This window comes from Drosophila sechellia, chromosome 2R, assembly GCF_004382195.2.
Source record: "Drosophila sechellia strain sech25 chromosome 2R, ASM438219v1, whole genome shotgun sequence".
Classification (NCBI taxonomy): Eukaryota; Metazoa; Arthropoda; class Insecta; order Diptera; family Drosophilidae; genus Drosophila; species Drosophila sechellia.
This window is the reverse complement of record NC_045950.1, coordinates 4,838,937-4,854,433: the sequence shown is the minus strand read 5'-3', so window position 1 is coordinate 4,854,433 and position 15,497 is coordinate 4,838,937. Positions and strand designations below refer to the sequence as shown.

The window sequence follows — 15,497 nt, the reverse complement described above, 5'->3', positions numbered from 1 at the left end:
ATGTTCCATAATGAACATAATCGATCGTTCAAATTGGATTCATATAAAAATATGAAATATTTAAAGTTTGAAATTCAAACAAACGCGGGCAATTCCAACGGGACATTCATTCGCGGTTTGTGTCCGCGATAACACTGTAGGAATTTTGGTATTTTTGGTGGGTTCTCGCGGTATATTCGAAAGGTACAGGCACGGTCACGCTAAGCGTAAATAATTTCTAGGCAAGCGGGCGGTTAAATAGCAAAATAGTCAAGTAAATGTCTAAGTTTTTTCGTTTCTAGTTAAATTGCTGAGCATAAACCATGGGAATTGTGTTATCCAAGCTGCGGGTGCGTATAAGCGGTGGCCCACGGCCCGTGGGGACCTGAATGCAGTATACAGCGAATATACTAAGAGGCCCCAAAAATTTGTGTCGTGAATTCGCGAATCTAATTATAGAAGGAAAAGTCCACGGAGGCGGTGTTGGAGGGGCTGCAGACGCAGATCCAGGCGTTGGAGAAGTACATGATCAACACCGAGGAGCGCAAGCGGCGGTTCGTGACGAACTTCGTGGGCTTCACCATCGGAGCATATATCGTGGGCTTCGGGCTCTGGTGGTACTTCTACTTCCCGCCGACCATGAAGGAGTGCTTCATGTACCTGGTGCCGCTGCTGCTCTTCCCCATTGTGTGAGTGCTGCCATCTGATTAGCTCTAAATCCGGTTCCTGACCCACCTTTCTCTCGCCCGGGCTCTAGCATCATCTTTCTGCGGCGCCTGTTTACGTGGTACTTCCAGCGCAAGCTCAACAAAAATGGCGATAAGCTGACTCGTCTGAAGGAGGACAAGCGCAAGATATTGGAGCAGGTCATGGACAAAGAGACCTATAAGGTGGGGTCACAACTTCCCCTTGATTACACGCCCGAGTGCAGAGTTCTTATCAGAGCTTAGAATATATTATTCTTCTTTGGCTAAGATGCGTAGTGTAAACCTTCTAGCACTCACGCACTAGCTAAGGGCGCAAAAGCTATTTATCCCCTTTCACCAAATCGAGTTCCCGCCCTTTTTTGTATGTTTTGTTAGGCCAATGCACTCTGTTTACATACTTCAAACTATATCTTGTTATTTTCCCCCAGGTGGCGGTGAATCTCCTGGAGCGTTTTGGCGACAAGAAGCAGCTCCGCATCAGCGGTCTGCCGACCAGCTCAACGCCCAACCGCCCGCAAGTTGAGCGGTCTCCACTGACCGTCGCTGCCGTCACCCGAACTTCATCAGCCGGAGGACAGCAACAGCAGCAGCGATCGCTGGCTCCATACACCAATGTTTACCGCAACAATAACAACAACCAGAACACTTCGCTGAACAGCAGCGTCATCAGCTCACAGTCACTGGGACAGATGACGTCAGCTTCGCCGCAGTTGCGCGCCGTTCAAGAATTGCGCCGGCGATCGCCTTTTCCCATCGTGGACGATCGGTCACGAAGTGCCCTCGATCGCATTGTGGACTTCATCGTGGGTGACAGTCCAAAGGATCGATTCGGCATGATCTGCAAGGCGTGCCACGCCCACAACGGTGTGTTATGATTACTAAGGGAGAACTTCTATAATTAGTCATAGAAACATTGCATATCGTAGCTGAGAAACCGGTTATGCTTTCGCTTTCATTGTTTATTTCGCTAGCTCTATGATCCACAAAAGAATCTGCTTAATTTAAAGACAATTCTTTTAAGTAACATTTTTCAAAAGCTGCAATGTTTTATATGTTTACTTTAATAATTTTGTTGTCAGCATTAGGCTGCATACATCTTAATCTTAACTTTGTTATCGTTTTATATTGAAGTTCTACGCGAAATGATTAATATATCAAATGTTGTACTATGTTTATTGTTAAACAAATTTGCCTCCTTCACAGGAATGCTGCCCAAGGAGGAGTACGAGTACACTACCTTCCGGTGTGCCTTCTGCAATGTACTTAACCCGGCAAGGAAGAAGCGACCCGTGGCTCCCCGGCTCTCCCTGGAGGCACCCTCGGATACCGCAAACAAGCGAAACGACAGCTCAGAAAGTGAATCATCCGACGATGACTCCGGTATATATTCAATCAGATGGGGAGACCCGTCGTATATAGTCATTTTATTTGAATTCTTGTCACTAACTTTCAGTGGGCTTGTCTAATTATTATTACTTGTATAAGTTAGGTTCGTTTATCGGTTATCTAGTGAAAAGCATAGCAAATAACTGACGCTGAACTAGGTAGCACTGACGAAATTAACTTCTGCTAGTAATTTGAAAATAGTTTCTCAATATTATCACTGAAAAACGACCCAACTAAAGTACTCATTTCGTTTTTAGATAAAGAGCCATCTGCACGAAGAGCCCTGCTTCAAAAGGTGCCATCTGGTGGAACTGATATGGATACCACCGCCGTAACGGAAGACTTGGCAATGGAGACTGAGACAATCGAGACTGGACCTGCAGCCGCCAGCATCAGCACAGCTGAGGTGGCTGCCAGCTCCTGAGGGCACCTCGCCTTTTAGGCGCCAGTCAAGCAAAATTCTTGGATTATTTGCTTTTAGCTTACTTATTTAATTGTTTATTGGTAAGCAAATTTGAAAAAGAATCATCTGTTATCATGAATTTATTGTCGAAGAAAACGTATACATTGAATGGAATACATTAATCCTCGAGTAGCCCGTACTTTCTTTGGGTCACCCACCTAGCCGCCCGAGGTGTGGGCGGCACCACTCCCACAGCTGTCAGCATAGAAGGAAATTGATAATTAAAATCTAGACGAAATAAGGCGACAACTAATGGCATAATAATTTAAAGCATGCCGCAGCGTGTGACAAAAAAGGCGAACCCGACAACCGTCAACCGACATCGCTGGCGATATCACTTGGCCAGCAGCGATACATACTTACCTACAAGCCCGAGAACACACACATGCGACTCACTCTGCGACTCCAGACTAACACTGCATTATGCGAACGGTCAACAATTTCAATTTCGCTGGCTTTTATTTAGCTTTATTCTGTTTTTCCGGGCCATTGATCAAGGCTAACGAGATCGATCGGCTGGCTGGCTGGCTGGCCTGGCCGCCTGGCAATCTGGCGGTGCAGCAACGTAACATAACGCATTAGCCGGCCAACACCAGCACCAACAGCGCCCACCTACACGCGAAAAAATCACGAGATGCTTGGCACTTAATTTCGCTTAAATAGATTGATATCCTCGGCAATCAAAACAGGGATTAGCACAGGATATGAATTGCCTTTCTTACATAAAGCATTGAGTTTAAATCTTAACTTGTCAATCATTTTTAGTATTAATTAAATGAATTAGCCATTGATAATTTTAAATTGTTGATTAGTTAGATTTGGCAAAACTAAATATATAGGCACCTAAAAAATTTATGTTTAGCATTAAATTCGTTAAACTCTCTTCAGAGCATGTAAACTCACAATTGCATAGAAGTATACTCAGGATTTCTCCCAGTGTGCTGGTGTTCGGCAGGGGCAGGGAGCAGATTGTGTGGATTGGACGGTGCCGCGCCCGCGCAAATTCCTGCCAGCGGCTGGCGGCAAACACAAATTATAAGAATTAAACTAAATCTGTTACACCGTTGCCAACAATTGGGCACGTCTGTCCCCGAATATAACATGTTCATATGGCCAACATGGACGCCAGTCCGTCCGATGGTCGTGTGCCGACCCGCGGGCACTGGGCGCTGCCTGATTAGCTCATAATTTGTGTGGCAGTGCGAATTGCGCTATTTTCGCTATTTTCCGCGTAATTGAATTCCCCAACGCAGCCCGTCGGCCAGGAAGTCGGCGATCGCTGGTGCGTAAGGCGGTCTCGAGCTCAGTTTTACTGGCACTGCTGCGTGGTGCGAATGACTGGACGGCCGTCAACCTACAACGGGTTATCGGAAATAGAACTGCCAGCGGATAAATCCGAAACTAGGGCTGCAAATATATTATATATTATGTTATATTATCTTAGCTATATTTACATGCTACTATTACTCCATTAAATATGAAATTAAATTGCTTTATTGGATAAGTCCAAAGCCAGCTTAGACTACTTCAAGCCCAAAAATATGTATCAATTGCTATATTTTATTGTAGATACTATGAAATATTCTAAATTTGATAGACATTTGAATTTGTTATAAAGGGAATATTAAACATCTATGTTCTGTAATTAATAATATATTTGTGAATGTGCGACAGATTTATCAGACTCAAGATTATAAGCCTAAGAATAGATGATTCAGATGAAATGTAAAGCTGTTAGAAAAAGTGATTTAATGGTTTTGAAACCCAAGAACTTAGATACCTGTCCTGCAGCCCTAGAACCTAGAAGTGAACTTCGGTGCGACCCCGCCTCTCGAATGCTGCGCATTGAGATCTAGTGCAAGTTCGCTGCACCGAAACCCGTTTGCAATGACGCGGACCACCGCTGCCTTCCGGGCAGACCAAGACCGGGCGACATGTGGCAGTGGCATGCCAAGGCGATGGTAGAACCAATGGCAGGCCGATGGCGCTGGTGGTGGCGACCTGTGCCTCTTACACGATCCGAATCCAAGTCCAAATGCGAATCGGAGCGGAGCGTAGTGATTCACGAACTGATCCGCTGGCAAATGCGGATCGAAAATTGGCCAAACGCCAACGCGAATTTGTCAAAAGTACCCGTACGAGCCCAGGCTGGAGATTTCTTTTTGGCCGAAATGCAAGTTGGGGGCTTAGTTCATTGCTAATGACGGCATGTTGTCGGTAACTCGATAGGAGTGCGCACTCGTATTTGTTTGCATAGTTGGGTGTTTAAGCATATTACCCGTATGTATGCACGAGTATGTATCTATCTGTCCGTCGGCCCCGTTCGATTTATTTGTCCGCGCTCCGCAACAAAGACTCATAATAATCTGTTGGGCCAATCAAGTAAAATATGCGCGAGATCAGTCAACTACAGAAACAAAAGCAAAAGTAAAGCAAAGCCACTGCAGCAGCAGCAGCAGCAACAGCAAAAGCAACAAGCACAGCAGCCGCAGTAATGAAAGTGAAACCGAGTCTGGCCGAGAGACTCTGGCTGAGATTGAGACCCGGCCAAGAGTCGGTTCTAGGCAGCACCGCTATATAAGCTTGATGGCCGGGCTCGGCAGCAGCAGTGCAGCGCCGACCAGGAACCCAATTGGAAGTTTGAGCTACGACTCCATAGTCCAATTCGGCAAGGATTACCATAGGCCCCACACCAGAACCAACTCCACAACTACCAACCACCCACTCACCTCAGCCAACATGTTCTGCAAGCTGGTAAGTGCCCTTTGAGCCGCGTCTCTGCCCACAAGGATAGCGTCTGAAAAAGTTCTTTTAACTACTAAGTGAAACTGGCATCCATATCTGCAACATCTTAGTTGAAGTTCTTAAGATCCAAAGATCCTATGTTCAAGATATTCTTCAGATACATAAACTACAGATGTATCTTATTACATTTACGAATAATATATATATTTGTAATCTTTTCACTAGCTTTTCGCTACCTTCGTGGCCCTGGCGGTGGCCAAGCCCCAGCACCAACCTGCTGCCCAGTATCCGGCTGGCGTGAATCCGCAGGACTGCCCCAACTTCCCCATCTGTGATAATGCGCGCCTGCACAATCCGCAGCCGCAGTGGGGTGCCCCGCAGCCACAGTGGAACCCCCAGCCGCAGCCACAGTGGAACCCGCAGCCGCAGTGGCAGCAGCCCCAGCCCCAGTGGAACCCCCAGCCCCAGCCCCAGTGGCAGCCACAGCCCTCGTGGAACGCAGCCCCTGCTGGCGCACCCGGTGGCGATAAGTATCCAGCTGGCGTCAATCCTCAGACCTGCCCCAACTATCCCTACTGCGACGTGAACGCCGGACACGCTGGTGCCCCCGTGGCTGCTCCTCCTCTTCCCGGCTGGACGGAGCGTCTGTATCCCGCCGGAGTCTCGCCGCACCAGTGCCCCAACTTCCCGTACTGCAACTAGGGTGGGCTAGGGCTCACTTGCGGCCAGCCGCAGCTTCCTCTAACGCTTCGCCTTTCCCCAGTTCTCAATTAGTGGACATTAATCTGAAATTCTTTGTTGTTGGCGCCGAAATAAATGCAAAATGTTGGTCAAAGAAATGAGACTTTTTATGGTCAATAACTGCAGATACATGGGGGTATATAAAATCGTTCTATTCAGTACAACTTCTAACTATATTACAAAAAGTAATTGTTAGTTCATATAATTCTTACTATAATGAGCAAAAGATTAATTGAACAAAGTAAACATTTATAATTATATAAAGTACTTTGAACTGTCTAAAAGCAGAAAGGTGGATAAGGTAAACTAATCTAGTCAAGAGCGCTAATATGAGGAGACTATTATGATCCTGCTCCACGAAACTTGATTTACAGGAAGGAAAGATCCTGCTACTTCAAACTTGTATTATATGACGGAAATATCCCAAATTCTTAAGTTAAATTGATAAGAATTCCTAGAGTAAAAGGTGTATATTTAATTAAACATTTCCACTGCCCTAGGACCAGTTCTAGCTGAAAAGCGTGCTGAACTAGGAACCAAGAGAGCTCATGCCCCGAGAATGTGCCCTGCCACGCCCAGTAAGTACTTGGACAAGGAGCGGAGTGGACGGACCAGACCGGACCAGATCGGATCGGGTTCGTGGAGATCGTAGGAAGGGAGGGATCGGAGCGGAGCGCACTCGGACTGGCGGTCGACCTCAGTCGGAGCTGGTCAAGTGAGTGCTTTGTGAAAGTCGTTCTTGCAAAACTTCGGCTTAATTGCCGCCTTTGGGAGACCGGCCCAAGGTCAAGTGCAACTGCAAATTACAGTCTTGCAGTGGGATTAACTAATGGTGCAATGATCCAATCGAACCTATCACATTCCCGAGCAATTCACCTGAAATATGCGTGCAATCGTTGCTTTATATATAATCAATATGGCATTGCCCCATTTTTGCTCTTTTTTGGCAGTGTGGGAAAAAAGTGCAACTCACGAAAGTAATTTTACAAAAAAATGTAATGGGAAGTGATTATGGGAAGCTTATAGCATGCAAAGGAATATTCGAACCGAATGATATGAGATGTAGTTATTTTCAGACGCCACTTAAAATGCAGATCGATTTGCAAAAATCCAAGGACTTTATTGCTACAAGAACAGTACAATTTATTACTTTGCAAAGGATCGCATTCAGATGAAGAGAGGTCCTCCCAAGGCGGCGTAAAAGGAGTACGCCACTAGCCAGAAATAAAGGCATACAACTAAAGTATTGGGAAATAATTAAGGATTTTGGAATCTCAGATACACCGAGCTACTTACAGAACATTATACCATACGTGATCATTACCCAGAACCAAACGACGAGTATGACGTCGGATACTATCAATATGAGCATTGCTACCGCCATGATCATAGTCATTAGTATGTAGAAGAGCATCCAGCTGCTCCGTAACTAGATCATATTATAAGCATTATAATTTAAACTAATAATTTGTACTGGTATCTCACCCGTATACTGCCGATGATCAGGAAAACGCAGCTCAGTATGTGCAGCATCACGAAGATAATGAAGAGGGTGTGTCCCAAATCGGGAATACCTATGGGTGGTAGGATCAGATCCTTGCTCTCAAGTATCCTGCTTCACTTACCCGACTCCCCGAATAAGGCAACAAAGGTGCCTCCAAGGATATCCGCTATAATGTGCAGAATTCCGATTGCTATGGTTCCGATTCGCAGATCCACGCAGCAGCAGCAACTCTGTAGATATATCATGGTGCCAATGTGGGGTAGTGTCTATGTGTGGCTATTTGCTAACAGGGTATCAGTAGTTGAGTATCTAGAGTATATGGGGTTTTTGTTTTATGTAGGGTGAAGTGTACAAGTTCTGACACTGAAAACAAAAATCCTTTGAAAAATATTACTTAACAATTAGATGATGTTCTACCATCTTATATAGTATATAAATATAGAGATAAGTACGTTTCCAGTCTTTAAAGGTAGGTATTCTATCACTCCGATCTAAACGATATAAGCTGAGAAAGCCTTAAATAACAAAATTGTTATTTCTTTAATCCTGCCATAAATACACCAGGATTGTTCTGTGTACAGTCGAATTGTGATTTATTTACATTCATTAACTTAGCATTGTACAATATTTACAGGCTGCTTCAGATGGGACTGGCTGAGTGGGTGGGTTTGAAGACAAGCAGGCCAGCGGGCAGATGGCTTACAGCCAGCCGTGTCCGTGGTGGGAGCTCCAGCCGTGGTGATCGTGGTGGTCATCGAACACGTGGTGCACCGGGATCTCCTCGTGGTGGACGTGGTGCACCGGCACGGGAATCTCCTCGTGGTGGACGTGGTGCACCGGCACCTCCTTGTAGATGGGCACCGGCACGTGCTTCACCACCGGCACATGGACCTTCTGGACGTGGTGGTGGTGCACCGTGTGCACCTTGTAGGGCACGTGGATGGTGTGGTGCTCGCTGCGGATCGAAAGTGAAATCGGTTAGCTAATCAGTTGCTTGAACCCAGCGTCTTGGCAGACATGGCTATTGCATATTGGCCATTGGCAATTGGCAATTGATTCGCACAATTATGCGCGCATTACACTGAATTAAATGCCAACCGCCGCCTGCGAAATTCCTAAGCCGCGAGCCAAGCCAAGTCGAGATCGGCTAAGTTCAATGGTAGCCAGTGGTGGGCACCATTTAGAGACTGCTGGAGGGGGCTGGGGCTCTAAGTGCTACAAGCGTTTTGATTGCTCAATTCGATCGCAATCGGACACATATTTCATAGACCCACGGAGCAGTCGCAGCGTTTAAAAAGCCATGCGACCGCTCGTTAGCTTAGCATAAAGCGGGAAATGGGTATTTTTATCGATTCGCTCGGGTTATTTATGGATCAGTTCAGGTGCAGATCAACGCCGATACTCACTGTTTGCCAAAGAAGCCGGGACTGGGGGCGCAGTAGGCCACGGCGAAGAGGGCGACGAAGATCTGAAAGGGGATAAGGAAGTTGGGTAGTTAGGTCTGGCTGGATTAAGGCAAATAGCTAACTAATCAGTGTGATTAGTTTTAATTTGGCACATAAAAAGTATGTCCAATTCTAGGGATTTATAGAAGCAATAGAATGTCCAAGTAACATTCTTATAAAGTTAGGTGATTCGTTTTCACTTAAAAGAAATCTAAGTAATCTAATGAAATGTTAATCCGCAAATGATGAACATGAACTAATATTTTTGTATTTCTTCTAAATAGAAGCATCCGTAATTTCTTTAAAAATGTATAAGAGACTTTTTAAGCCATCAGGTCATCTCTTGAAAATGCTAGTTTCCAAATTATGTCCTTTAGACTTCATAACTATTGATGGTATATTTCCAATACGGCGGTTTTTGATGCCAGTTCTCAGTGAGTTGGTTATGTTTCAATTGACTAGTTTTATTCACGATAGTCCACATAAGTTTAATCCTTTTCAGCTGCATTCGTAGGCTTTTTTCAACACTTTTTTTGACCGTTATCCTTGTCGCACTTACGAATACTTTCAGGACGGACATGGTGGCTGGGCTGAGCTCTGCTGCACTCGAAAGGCGATACGAAAACCGGAGCACTGTCAGGTGGTGACTGATAACCACAGGCTGCGACTCATCCGTTTTATACCCGGCGCCAACAGCGCTTTTGTTGTTGCTGCAAGCCGACTGCGCTGCACGAGAAAGACGTGACGTCGGTGCAGCAACAACAGCAGCAACATCAACGGCCAAGCGACAATAAGCATAACAGTGGACGCGCGACTGTTAACATGGCCAACATGGTGTAGTGATATGTGATTTGTATTAACCGTCGTTGGCATCTGTTTACGAGGGGTTAAGACCCTCTGGTCGGCGGTGGAGAGGGACTGGGAGCGGTGGTCCATGCTTCAGTTGTCCACAATGGCAGACGATCGAACTTTGACTTGGCGGGGCTTTGTGTAATACGGGGCAAATTACCTTCATTTCATAATCATAATAGCAAGGCAGCGCGCGGAGTGGGGCTAAAATCATTCCGAGTGAATGACCAAGTAGCACATATACCGCCGCCGACTGGATCACTTAGCGGCCTTCTGCAGACCGCCGCAAAAAGTGAACGTGTGCGGCCGGAGACAAAACCAAGTTGTCACGCTAATCCAAATTTCTTGGCCCTTCCATATCTCTTGGAAGACATCTCCACCAATCGACCTTGAATGTCTTCTGTGGTAAGTGTGGTAACTGTCGTCGCTGGTGTCAATTGATGTGGGTCAGCGTTGGAGCTACAGGAGTCCAGTCTTGGATGTATCCCCAGCGAAACTCACATCACGACGCATGGAGCACGAAACACGTACGCCGTAAATTTGCAATAAAACGCATTTCGGGCAATTACTTAACAGTAACAGTAGTTGTGGCGCTAATCAAGCAATGCATCACACGATTTTGAAGAAATTCGATTTTGATTGTGTGGATTTGTATTGTTTTTGCCATTCTACAATGCCACAATGCCCCTGACATAACGCTGGCCACGTCAGCTGCTGTTGCAACTGGTTGTTGCATGTTGCATGTTGCTGCCGTGCTGCGCTGTTAACTCAACTGTCAAGAGCTTTAATTTGCGGCGTGCTTAACCCATTTACGGCTGAACAAGGAGCTTCTGTTTAGATATCAACAACTTAAACCATAATATTTACCCTGAATGGGGTGAGTAATCTTAGCACTCTACACTTTTCCTAGTATTTTAAGAACTTTATAAGTGTAGTCAATACCACAAATTAAATTCTAACTTTCGGGGTATGACTATAGCCCCATAAGATGGTATAACTTTGTAGTGGCTATAATATCAACCTAATAAAAAGTGGCTACAAACGGGTTAAACCATTAGTATCACTGACTGATTTTCTCTTTCACTCACTCGCCTTGCGTGTGTATATATAGGCCAGTGTGCTTTTACTGCGTTCGAGGGCGCACCACTGCCATCCTGCCCCACCGAGCCATCGAACCACCAAAACACCGCACCACCGGCTTTCCCCACCCCGTTCGGCGGGATGTTATTGCATTTGCGGCAAATTGCTCGTTTTAGTCATGCCAAATTGCATAATGGATATTTGTCTGAGCGATAAATATGCCATAGCTTCCATGCCACGCCCCCCGGCCACCCGATCGACCCGCGCCCCTTCTAACCATGCGTGCCCGTGGGCAAAACCAAACAATAATCCACCCGGTGGCCGCTGCGGTGGATGATTGCTTTCGCTTTCTGCGAACGCGCTGGCAAATCGGCTCGGTTCGGTTTGGTTTGGTTTGGATCGGGATCCCGGGATCTGCTCATGCAAATACTTCCTGTTGGGTGAGTTTTGACTTCTGTGAATGTGGACCACTCGAAAAACTTGGACTAGGTCCAGAAAGTGTACGGAAAGAAATTAGATCGAGGATTTGGTGGTAGAGATGGGATTGGGAAATACGATCGGAAGTATTATTCCACCTCTTAAATAGATCTAGAATCCATTCCAGAACAGATAGAACAGATATGTATGTATCCGTATCGAATTTTAGGTCAGGTTTTGCGTCAAGGTCTGAGATCTTGAATTCACATATCAGATACATAAATGCTGTATTTATGTCCTCATGCTTCTCATCAGCTCTATCAGCTCCGATCTTTCTCGCTGTGCAACAGGATCTATTAAGTCAGAGTCGAACAGCTGGCCAGGCTCCAATTGAGACTGTGTGACGCACATGCGGACTCAATGGTCCACTCAGCACCAACATGATGTAAAACACGCCAAGTGCTCGTCGTTATGCAGATACAAATGTATATATGTATGGCCAACCGAAGTGGCCGTCTAATTGGGCGGCGGAACATGACTGGCTGTTCAGTCGATCGGTTGAACATGAGTGGACAAATCGTTTGTGATAAAAGCGAACAAGATTGATATGGGAAATGCGGCTCATAAATCATTCTAGCGCGTTCCACGAAAGATAGATGTACGCAAAAATAGGATTTACTGCTTAACTAGCAAAAGCGTAGCTTTGAATAGCTCACATTGAGATATGAAAGCCTTTTCGGGTGTCGTAATGCATTTTTGCAAATTACTAAGGTAAATCTGTGAAACTGCAAAGTGAATTGTGCGCTTCAACCCAAACTTAATGATGTTAAAGCAATTTCGTTGCTAAGATGTTGCTTGTTAAATGAATAGGTATGGTGAATTAGCGGAAGAAAGAGTGCCTAGCCATAAAGGTTTAAGTTTGGAAAGGATTGGAACACAGAGGTTGATTCAAAGGTAAAAATATCAAAAATACAGATCACGTTTTAACTGATCATAGAATAAAAATTGCCAGCTTGCACTTTCATGTTGACAAAATTCAAACTTTTATCAAATCATGTTCCCATGGATTTGCATTTGCGTGCTACTAAGCCAACACGGATGGTACGTGTTATCAGCTGGGTCCTCCTGCTGGCCCACAACTGCCAATCACCTTTGGCCACGATTTATGCGCCCTCGTAGAAATGTTTACCCAATCGGCGTGGATTACATGACGCGGCTGGGGGCATGGATTTCCTGCGGACCATGATCGGCGATCGGTTCGACATCGTATCTGCCGCCAATATCTTCCAGTTAGACACCACGACCTGAAACCGAAATTGAATTTCCACGCAGATCCGCTAGATACGTGGTCAACTCGCACCCCACCCCCAATCTTCGATCGGAGCCTACACCACTTGGCAGGCGGAGTGCGTCCGCCAAAAGCGCCGATCGCCTCTGCGAGTCGGCTGAATTTTGATGCGATGCGATGCGATTTTGGACATCGATAGGGTCGAGGGACAAGTGCCAAAGCAAACGCTGCACATTCAAGCCGTACGAACGATATGTGGAGCAGCCCCAAATCCAAATTCAAATCCAAATATTCACAGCCGCAGATTGTTTGGCAATGCGGGGAAGACTCAGGTGGCGGCTTCTGTTGTGGTCATTTGGGCCTCAACTGCTTTCCGATGCGGACTTGACCTGCTTGGGGGCGGAGCTCCTCGGCCATTTATAATTGAGAATGCTCGAGAACGACCAGCCAGCGGTGGAGCACCTTGATTTCATGTTTCGTGGTAAGTTTTGAAATACTACTACTGATTTTGCAATGATTAATGGCCGTTAAAAAAAAACTTTGCAGGTAGTAGTAGTGATAGTGATAGCAGTAATGGTCTACACCTGTAAGTCGTAGTAAACGGATATTGGACTTCTTGAGCAGGTAGAAGGAATCATTTTCTTTAAATTAAAATTAAAATTAAAATTCTTAATCGGAATAACTAGCCGATTCAATCTAGCCATGTCCCTCCGAAGTTCTGAATGAACGTCGAGATCTCAAGTACAAATTAGAAAGTAGAGATTGCGCATATTTCGATTTAGAAGACTGTCACCCAAATTAATGTCACGCCCAAACTTTTGAAACATTTTTCAATATCTTTTGTCAGCAAACAAAATGCTATGCCAACAACAAATTAATATTTTTCAATATATTTTTTATTTTTCAATATATTTTGTAATATTTTCTTTCGGACGCGAATAGAAATCTATAGATAATATAGAATAGAAATCTATAGATAATATAGAATAGAAATCTATAGATAATATAGAATATAAATCTATAGATAATATATCATTTATATTCATAATGATTACAAAACTAGCTTGAGACGAAACTATAAACAATAAAGGAAATGCAAATGTTCTAACCAATCTTACTCTTTTCAGTCCAAATAATTTTTATTTATAACTTGGCTATTGGGCAATCCCCATTCTCTTAATGACCCGTTTAGAGGCGTAACCTCTGCAGCGCCTTAGAATTCCTCGGAGTTCCTGGTATGCAAATGAGCGGCCACAATGAGCTCATCTTGCCTTCAGCGAATCCCAGACCAAATCCGAATTCGATTCTCCTGCCTCTGCCGAAGTCGACGGCGGCGTCTACGTCCATCGCGACTGCGACGGCTGCGCATGCGCCTGCGCAGACTGCGGCGCAGATTTGCGAAGTCGATGGCGAGGCGCTGATGAAGAACAACCCCGGCCTGAATTAGACGGCGCCAGCGAGCATGACAAGGTCGGCACTTAAAGGTGTCGCCAATTACGGGCCTCACCTCCCGACCTCCCAAACTCCTAGCTTCCAATCCACCATCCATCTACTTGTATGGTTTCCCCATCTTTCGAAAATCTCTTTTTCGAGTGTTTTGTGAAAACTCGCTCGAGTTAACGCTTCAGTTAAAGCCTAAATGCACTTGTGGGCAGTGGCAGCGTCGGTGGGTGTCCGTTAAATTTGAATTTCACACCGCTTAGCGCGCTCAGCAATGCGGAAAGAAAACTCTCCAAGCGCCAAGCTGAAATTCTGGCATTCTTTGCTTCAGGTGCTTCAGGTTCTGGATTCGACTGCTCCACTGATTCCCGGCTTCTTCTGGCCAAGAATTCTCTCTCTAATTGCATCAAAAGAAACTCAAAACACATACGAAATAATCACGCAAATGTGCCTTTGTTTTGATGTTGGCACAGTGAAGAGTCTATGAATTCGTATAAGCGTTTTGCTAACAGCCTAAAGATTCGGTTTTTACGTTTTGCGGTTATAGCTTAGTTTTTGTTAACAAATTACCCCACAAAATGCAAACATTATCTGTTTAAATAAATGCATTCGACGTGATATGGTCTGCTATTTTTAACTAAATTTAAGGCCTGCACCTATTTTATAATTTAATGGCACTAAAGAAACCAATAAATTTCTGTATTCTATTATTTCTAACTCATTTTAAAGGGCATTTAAAGTTTTCCAGCAACGTGAGTAAGTTTCTTTGTTACAATTTCATTTTAAACAATTTTCGAGAGTCATTGCCAGGAGTTGGAGGCGGGGAGCAGGGGGCAACTTGCACGAACCCCCAAGTTGCTCTTCCCCCTCCTCGAGAAACCCCCCTCCCAGCAACCACTCAAGTGGGCGCAGCGTAGGCAATGCTAATGATGATAATGATGATGACGATCTGTAGAGCCAAGCTCCATCGCCTCCTGCTCCCCTTTCCCATTCCCCACCACCTGCCACCAAACAACTAACACTTGTAGTGAAGTTACCATCTAAATAAACAACTAAATTACACTTTGAAAAAATCTTGCCAAGCAACCGAGTATAATTAACCAAAAAACCTTTAGCTTTTAGTTGTATTTTTATACCTTATCAACACTGATTTTTAAGTGTTTCATGTCCTAAGCAATAGAAGAATCTAGTTGAAATTAAAAATGTTAAGAACAATTTCACAATTCAAACTCGATTATTTTATTTTAGATATATTTGTTACTTGTTGGTGCTGAATTAATCTGAGTGTGGCAACAACAATTCACCGATAGAGATGCTTACCTGCTGCCTCTGCCCGCGGCGCTGCCGCAGCACTGTCGCGTCTGCGCCGCTTTCTGCTCTTCCGATGAGTTTCGAACACAACTAAATCAGAATTTTATTCAGTTTCAATTGTTTAGCGAGTGCGGATCGGCGT

General features: G+C 44.9%; 4 protein-coding genes and 1 long non-coding RNA gene across 5 annotated transcripts; 3 read left to right on the top strand and 2 right to left on the bottom strand.

Moving 5' to 3' along the window:
* The first annotated feature begins 200 nt into the window (after positions 1-200).
* Positions 201-2,667, top strand: LOC6608202 (endoplasmic reticulum junction formation protein lunapark). The gene is made up of 6 exons (XM_002032911.2): positions 201-329; positions 439-668; positions 737-869; positions 1,115-1,550; positions 1,890-2,066; positions 2,330-2,667. The coding sequence occupies exons 1-6, from the start codon at positions 303-305 to the stop codon at positions 2,494-2,496; spliced, it is 1,170 nt and encodes a 389-aa protein (XP_002032947.1). The 5' UTR covers positions 201-302; the 3' UTR covers positions 2,497-2,667.
* Positions 2,668-5,123: 2,456 nt separating this feature from the next.
* LOC6608201 (circumsporozoite protein) lies at positions 5,124-6,119 on the top strand. Its single transcript, XM_002032910.2, has 2 exons — positions 5,124-5,289; positions 5,506-6,119. The coding sequence occupies exons 1-2, from the start codon at positions 5,275-5,277 to the stop codon at positions 5,980-5,982; spliced, it is 492 nt and encodes a 163-aa protein (XP_002032946.2). The 5' UTR covers positions 5,124-5,274; the 3' UTR covers positions 5,983-6,119.
* Positions 6,120-7,154: 1,035 nt separating this feature from the next.
* On the bottom strand, positions 7,155-7,879 carry LOC6608200. Its single transcript, XM_002032909.2, has 4 exons — positions 7,647-7,879; positions 7,507-7,595; positions 7,318-7,450; positions 7,155-7,259 (listed from the first exon to the last, which is right to left on the bottom strand). The coding sequence occupies exons 1-4, from the start codon at positions 7,768-7,770 to the stop codon at positions 7,189-7,191; spliced, it is 417 nt and encodes a 138-aa protein (XP_002032945.1). The 5' UTR covers positions 7,771-7,879; the 3' UTR covers positions 7,155-7,188.
* A 212-nt stretch (positions 7,880-8,091) lies between these two features.
* LOC6608199 (histidine-rich glycoprotein) lies at positions 8,092-9,615 on the bottom strand. Its single transcript, XM_002032908.2, has 3 exons — positions 9,530-9,615; positions 8,932-8,993; positions 8,092-8,480 (listed from the first exon to the last, which is right to left on the bottom strand). The coding sequence occupies exons 1-3, from the start codon at positions 9,548-9,550 to the stop codon at positions 8,225-8,227; spliced, it is 339 nt and encodes a 112-aa protein (XP_002032944.1). The 5' UTR covers positions 9,551-9,615; the 3' UTR covers positions 8,092-8,224.
* Positions 9,616-12,844: 3,229 nt separating this feature from the next.
* LOC116800599 lies at positions 12,845-15,395 on the top strand. The gene is made up of 3 exons (XR_004361501.1): positions 12,845-13,085; positions 13,151-13,228; positions 15,293-15,395. It is a non-coding gene; the product is annotated as an uncharacterized LOC116800599 (long non-coding RNA).
* The last annotated feature ends 102 nt before the right edge of the window (positions 15,396-15,497 follow it).